The sequence below is a fragment of the Momordica charantia genome (assembly GCF_013281855.1).
Source record: "Momordica charantia cultivar OHB3-1 chromosome 4 unlocalized genomic scaffold, Mcharantia_2.0 BLBB01000004.1, whole genome shotgun sequence".
NCBI classification, from domain to species: domain Eukaryota; kingdom Viridiplantae; phylum Streptophyta; class Magnoliopsida; order Cucurbitales; family Cucurbitaceae; genus Momordica; species Momordica charantia.
The window spans coordinates 19,109,052-19,117,121 of record NW_028275162.1 but is presented as its reverse complement, the minus strand read 5'-3'; the positions used below and the strand labels follow the sequence as shown (position 1 = coordinate 19,117,121).

The following is an 8,070-nucleotide window of genomic DNA, read 5'->3' as shown; positions in this document are numbered from 1 at the left end:
TTTTTTTCTTTGAGCACTTTTATTATTTTATTATTTATTTTTCTTTTTAATTTTAATTTTAATTTTTATTCTTATTGCCATTTTATTTTTACTTTTTTCTTTTGTAGCACTATTTTTAGCGTAGTTTTTATTTTTCTTTTTTAGATAGGTTTTTATAGTAATGTGATTGATTTTCAAGCCTATTTTTACTTTTAAATATCATTTTTTTAAATTATCTTTTATTTAAAATAAATAATTTGTCTAATTAAAATCTTTAATAAATTTAAATGTATAATTCTAAACTATTCATAACTTTTATTCCTCCCCCTCAATAAAAAAATTTACAAAAACTCTCTAATTTAATAAAAGTCAAAGTTTATGAAATTAAGTTTTATTAATACACAAAATATACTATTTTTTTTAGTAATACACAAAATCTACGGTTTAATAATCGGCCAAAACATATAAATTTAAGCTAAAAAAGTAACTCTATTGTCGTTTTAAGTTAAAAAAGTAACTCTATTATCGTTTTTTTTCCTACATCCTATCAATTTTGTTTTCATTTGACACACGACGTATTGTTTTCAACAATTTTTCAAATCAAAATCTATTAAAGGGTAAAATTTGCAATTCAATGAAAATTACAACACTCGTAAGGTGTAAATTGATACACATTGCCAAGTTTAAGTTTAAAATTGATATTTTTTCATCATGTTTATATGCATTTGTTCTCTGGACATAAAATCCTAGATCCACCGTACCACTGCATGACATAAGATTAACTTAATATATATATTTTTTTTTTATCAAAGTTAGGTGAACAGATATTTTACCGAATAGATTTTGTCCCAAAACACCTCATGTTGTTGTTGTCGCCTTAAAAAAGCCAAAAAGGAAAAGAAAACTAGAGGTTTAAAAATGGGGAAGAGAACGAGGAATGACTAGGGATGGAAAAAAATCCGTGGGACCTGATATCTACTCTGATCGCGTCGGGAAATCCTCGATTTGACTACGTACGAGATCAAATCCACAGAGATGGGTGGAAACAATCTCTGTCTCATCCTTGATCTTGCCTCTGTTTAATATTCTAATAATTTTAATTATTATATATATTAATAATATTAATAATATATTAAATTTAATAAATATTTTATCAAAATTAAAAACCTCAAAATTAATAATTCCCTTTCTCATATTTCATTAGGCGAATATCCAGACAAAGAAATTTAATTTAGATAGATGGTTAATCAATCAATTATTGTCTTAATTTTTTTTTAATTTGAGTACAATACATGAGGATGGATGATGGAACTCACAACCTCTTGGTCGGAGAAATATACCAATTACCGTTAAGCATAGCTCAATTTGGCATCAATTATTGTCTTAATTATGTTACCAAATTTGTAGTTTATAACATATGTCTTAATAAATTAATTAATATTATTTTAGATTGAACTAAAATATTTAGTTGGTAACTATTATTTGTTTGAAAATATATTACTAAACATCTTGAACAATTTTTTAAATTGAGATTCAATTAATTCTAAATTTTCTACCAAACACATATTCTAAAATATTGAAAACATCAAATACAACTTTGAATTTCATTAAATCCTATTGAATCCGACCAACCAAACGCATCCTCCTAAATCCTACGAACCTAAAGAGGGCATTATTGAAATTTAAAGATAACTGCATTTTGTTTTATATGAGAATTTATCGGAATTTTTCAGGAATAAATGATGTTTGTGTTTAATGTTGTGTTTGATAAAAAAATGACCAACTCTGTGAACTTCGACTCAGACTGAGAGCTGCTAGAAGGATGAGTTGGACGGGTGACCTGCAAAATAGAACACACTCCGATGCTAAAGTTTGTAGCTGGCCGAACTAAACTCGAGAGAAAAGTTAGTATTCGCATACCTTTTAATTGAGCAAATGGATCTTATTTATAGGCGAGATCCCCAACCATACGACAATGCCTCAACAACTCTTTAAGATTGCCGCAAAACTCGACGTGTTGTCGTAGAATCTGTCGAAGAAGAGGTTGAGTCGAAGTGGAGTAAGCGGTTCAACCAACCACTTGGAAACAATATTTAATATGGCTTGGTCGGCTTGGTCAGAGAGATCATGATCGAGGTAATGAAACTTGTGCCTTGACGGTATAAGACACATGCACCTCATATGATCAAATTACATCACATCACTTGTGAGTTGAGAAATCACATCCACCATGGACAATATTAATACATTTATACGTAAATAAATGTGTTTGGCTCGTGCCATTATTTCCAACCATTTTATGGGATTATAAAACATTAAAATAAATCAAAATATCTTACCTTTTTATATTAATTATGTTTGTAATTTATATGATATAATAAAAAATAATATATTGATTATTACTTCTTAGTGCAAATTAATTAGATTCTTAATGATGTGATTTAAATAATTTTAGCTAATTAATATGTTGAATTGTTTCTTTTTTTGTAATTAATTTTAAATTAATGTATCTCAAATTACTAATAAATTAATTATAAATTATATAAAATTTAGATTCTAATTATCTAGCTAAATTATCAATTGAATACCTTGATAATTATTACCAACCAAGGTTCAAAATGTCGATGACGATAGAAATATCGAGGTCCCGATTTTACAGACATGTCGATGTCGACAGATATTTGGAAAAAATCACGGAAATTGTGAAAAATAATAAAAATTATTTTAATTAGTAAATAATACTTTAATTGTAGCTTAATTAAGCTACAATCGATCACTTCTAACCATCCTATGTAAAAATATGAGTAATTTACTTATGAAAATGTTGATGTCGATAAAAATGTCGGAATAAGATAATGAAGATTGATAAAAATAATTTGAATTAGTAAATTGAAGTTCAATGTTGCTGGATTGTGTTTTATTGATAATTAATAATTTTAACCAATATAGTGTTTTATTACATAACTGAACAAGATATAAAATATTGATATATATACCTAATTATATTGAATTATTATAAATTAAATTATGAATTTGAAAATTTTGTAACTAAATTTGAAAAGAAAAATTGAAAGAAGAAATTCAATTAGTTAATAGTGAAAATTGAAATAAATAAATAAATTTAAATAATATTAATATTAATATTAGAAATAGAAATAGAAAAAGAAAGAAAAAGAAAGAAATGAGGAAAAAAAAAAAGGCAAAACTACATATGCAAATCCCTCCGGTCTCAATCCCACATCGGAAAGGGACGGAGGCTCCCATCCCCCTCTTCCTATTCTCGTTCAGGCGGTGGGTCATGGGTATTTAATATATCGTCGATATGGAGGAAAAATGTGTCAATGTCGAACCCGTCAACATGTCGAACCTCTCATTAAAAAATTCGACCCACCAATCAATAAATTCGTTTGCCCCACCTTACGTCCAAATAAGCACGTTTAGTCAATAAAATTCATTTGTCCCGTCAAAATAGCACATTTATGTAACTAAATATGTAATTATGTAATTATAACAATGATACGTCAATTTTTTTCTTAATAAATTTTAACTTATTAATATTTTTAATCTAAAGAAGGCTGTAAGGACAAAGAAAATTTTGAAAGGTCACGAGACCGGTATTTGGCACATTTAGCTTACATTTTAATTCTAAATAATAAATTAATGAAATAATTTACTTGGACAAATAATTGGGATGGAAAAATAAAAAATAAAAAGGTCAATATGTCAAATTCCTGTGAATACAATACATCATGTAAACAAACAAAAATGTTGAATTCCCATACATTACCAAAATTCCTAAATCATTTAATTACACACTCTTTCCACGATCTTTCCAAACCAAAAAAGAAGGAAAAAAAAAGATTTAGAAAGAAACCAAAACCAAAACCAAATGGGCACGTAAAACCCAATTTTCAATTACAAATTTACATATGTTCTTCAGAATCCACGAACTCTCCTTGTTCTCACTGACATTGGCTTCTTCTCCAGATTTAAGCCAAAGCTTGGCTTCTGAGTTTCCTCTGTGAGTTCTGGCTTTGTTTCTGTTTCCATGTCCAAGCCAGTTTCAACATTTGGAGCTCTCTGCTCCTCCATTTCACTGTCTTCTCTACTTGGAGAAAACGAAGCAGGCATTGAGTTCTTCACTTCTGCTGTGATTTTGCTGCCTGCTTCTTCTTCTTCTCTTCGATTTTGGTATTCGATTTCCTGTTTCGGTTTCGATTCTACCTCGGATTTCTTTTGCTCTTGTCTCTTATTTGTACTTCCAGAGCCAGGTTTTGGGGTGCTTGGATCATCAGGATCTTGTGATTGAGAGCGGGAGAGCTCCATGGCAGCTCTGGCAGCCGCTGCCGCCTGAGCGGCTGATTCGAAAGCAGCTTGAGCTGCATCCGCCACATCTTTGTACTTCTGTTTAGCTTGCATAGAACCAGATGGAACATCAGCAGAGAATTGCAAATTGTCCCCCACTTCAGCCTTAGGCTCCTGCTGGTAATTCTGCCTTCTGTTTCGGGCAAACTTTTCCTATGGTAATCAAGAACAGAATCCCAATCAATTTAAGAGAAAAAACGAAAAAAGTTTCTCAAAAGATCAAACATCCCCCAACATATCTATCAAACTCTTCTATTTTGTTTATATGAAGTTTCATACCTCATTGGAAAGAGGATGTTCATCGAGTTGCAGAACAATGTTATTCTCAGAAGCAATGGCTTCCAGCACATTCATTCTGCTCTCCAAATTTGGCTGCCTGGTAGACAGTTTTTGCATTATCTACAGAAATCAGAGCACAAGGTATGAATAATAATGAAACAGATCATGAAAAACAAAATGAAATCGCCAGAGAAAGACAAAATTGAAATCATAAAAATGAGAATACCGAATGATCGACTCCACAGTTGTTCCGTAATTCAACAGCACGAGCAGTGAACTCTTTGCCGAAGCGAGTGGTCAAAACCGATTTGATCTCTTGAAGTTCTGGAAAATCCCCACATCTTGAAGCCGCAAAAATCAGTCCCGATACTGCCTCTTTCAATTCCTCAGGGCATTCTCTGAATTAGAGCATAAACCAAACATTCAATCAAAACAGATCATAAAAGAAAAGAAACAGCAGGATGTTCCAGAATGTCGGACAAATCAGAAAACCTTTCTTGTTCGAGGAGGTCGGTCCTTTCGATCAAGAGATTGAGATAGCCTTCAATCAGAACATAAGCATCCAAAGCATTCTGCTCCTTAATCACTTGCTCAACCTACAAAACAAAAATCAACAAATTCAATTCAACCGACGAATTGGGGCACACAACACAACACAGATCAAATGAAATTTCAAAAGAAAAAAAAAACAATGGAAAGCAGAAATTGAATGCGAGAGAGAGAGAGAGACGAACTCGAAGGAGAGCGCGGTGGTGGTGGCCTAATTGGAGAAGTTGGAGGGCATCAGAGCGAGCTTGAGAGCGCCTCACATGGCGCTGGTTGGTGAGGACGGCGAGGCGAGAGAGGGCGAGATTGAGGAGCGGACGGAACTTGGAGGCCCTGAAATTCCTTCCGAGAAGAGCGTCGAGCTTCCTTCCCATGGCGTCGTCGGCCGGAGAAATGGAAGAAAAAGAGTGAGGGGATCGGCGCCGGTGGGGGTTTATATATGTTGTTGAAGCGCGTGGGAACGGGGCTTTGTGTGTGTTTCAGTTTTCTTACGGCCGAAGTCTCTCTTCGCCTCGTAAAATTTTGTTGGGAAAATTGTCCAACGCGCTTCCCGAACGTCACTACGGCCTTCTCAGAATCTCAGGTCCATGGAGACAAATTTTGGGTTTATTTATCATTTACAACCAATATATATATATATACTATAATTATGATTAACTTCCAATATCGTGATAGTACGTTAATTAGCATATATCTTCCATTAGAAGGTCGTTGGGAGTTTCTATTGAACCATACATTTCTATGATTCATCTTATTTACATTTTTTTTCCCTTCATTATTTTTACCTATCTTTTCTTTAATCAATTTTCTTTATTTTTATTTTTAATTTTATAGTTTAAATTAATTAATGTACGACTAATAAACAATTTTATGCAATTAATTATATTTATATATTACATTTAGATATACAATAAACTTTAATTAAATTATATAATATCTCAATTTATTTTTAACTCGTAAGAAATACGTGTGATGTACATGGAACTTTAAAGTTTTATTTTAAAGTACATAAAAATTAATTAAAATTATAAAATTGAAGATATTGGTTTCAGCATCTTACGGTTATTGTATGAATATTTTAGATATTCATATTATATTATACTAATTTTGTATAATACAAAATATTGATTTAAACATATTTTCTTTTCATAATTTATTTATTGTGCCTTTTACAATTCCTAATTATTTATTTATGTGAATATTTTCGTTAATTTTTTTTCATATGAATTTTTTTTATTGGAATTTAAATCAACACATACGATATTGTGTGAATGTCTACGTATTATATTTTATCATGATTTTTTATAACAATATTTTATCGTGATTAATTACAATTCTTCATTTATCTTCCAAAAATATCACAATATATTATGTACTTATAATTTTTTTTGTAATTATAATTTTTAAATAAAAAGTAATTAATTATTCAACAAATTTGAAACTTAATTTAAACATGTTAATGAAATTAATAATTGATTTATATAATACAATACATTATTTGTTCGAATTTGTTTCTAAAATTAGAGGTGGGAAAGTTACCTAAATTACCTACTATAGTTCTCGCCTATTTTTACCTCTACCGACCCAATATTATCAATGTAGCTCAAACATAAACTTCAGCTAATAACAAAGCCCGACTACAAGGATTTTGTATTTCTAAACCTAAAGGCACAAATTCAAGAAACCTATTTTCTCTCCTCTCTCTTCACGAGTGTATCGCCTTTCACTATTGTCTTCTTCTATCTAGTGCCGCTACTGTCTCAACAGCTTTTTCCTTCTGGCTCACCACTACCGTTCTCTCTCTCGATCTCGCCCCTAGCATAGGAGTTTAAAACAACCACATTCTGCGACCTCGACTACAACTGTTATGTCATCTGTCTTCCCTGTAACGACTTCTACTATGTCCTTTAGTTAAGTATGGTGAGAACGAAAATCTCACTTTCGCACAAGTTTTTTTAGTGCTCTCCCCTTTACATTTTGTATATACCTCACCCACTATGTGAATATATATCTTTCGAAAATGAAGAAAATGAAAGATTTTTTAGAAGTTAAATGGATTAAAGATAATGGAATATTAATGATTTCTAATTATAGTCGTTTTTTTTACAAATCTAATTATAGTCTTGATTCATAGTATATGGCAAAATTGAAATAGGAAGATGGAATACTTTTTTTTTTTAGGCAAAATACAAACAAAGTTAAGAACGAGATCTACAATCCACCGCCAACACCGAAGAGATCTCATTAGGCCATTCCTCCACCCAGATTTGAAGGTGAGGTGAAGTCAATGCCAGTTGAGCTAACAGATGGGCTGCGGCGTTGCCATTCCTATGTGTAAAACTAAAAGAAACCCTCGCAACATGAGAGAACAAAAAAAGCATGATGATAGAGCAGAGAGCCCCAACTTCAGAATCATTCACACAATCTGTCGTCAATAAATTAAAAATCCGGAGTGAATCTGTTTCGATCTGGAACCGAATAAAATCTGCTTCCACAGTAAGGAGAATACCCTCATAAACCGCGAAGCCTTCCACCCAATCAACATCACTAGCACGAGCAAGCGGACGAACGACTGTAAGATACACAAAACCGACCGAATCCCGAATAATTACACCCACCCCTGCTACAAAAGATTCCTTTCTGAAAGCCGCATCCACATTCACCTTAAGGAGAGGCGCTGCAGGAGGACGCCAGATAGCCACCCGAGGAGGACGACAAACCACTGGAGCAGATGTAGAACTCCGTTGAGCCGCTTGATAAACCTGGAGGTAATTTTCCGACCAAGAAACAATGTCCGACAAAGAGCCACCTGACGAGAAATGTTGGGGAGTTTGATTACGCGCGTTCCAAATAGCCCACAACAACACCACAATAGCTCCAATATGCTGCCAAGAAACTAGA

At 32.3% G+C, this 8,070-nt stretch overlaps 1 protein-coding gene across 1 annotated transcript; it reads right to left on the bottom strand.

Annotated features, from left to right (window-relative positions):
* Nucleotides 1-3,679: 3,679 nt before the first annotated feature.
* Nucleotides 3,680-5,765, bottom strand: LOC111010325 (uncharacterized). Its single transcript, XM_022283681.2, has 5 exons — nt 5,358-5,765; nt 5,116-5,219; nt 4,850-5,021; nt 4,624-4,743; nt 3,680-4,497 (listed from the first exon to the last, which is right to left on the bottom strand). The coding sequence occupies exons 1-5, from the start codon at nt 5,541-5,543 to the stop codon at nt 3,916-3,918; spliced, it is 1,164 nt and encodes a 387-aa protein (XP_022139373.1). The 5' UTR covers nt 5,544-5,765; the 3' UTR covers nt 3,680-3,915.
* Between the last annotated feature and the right edge of the window lie 2,305 nt (nt 5,766-8,070).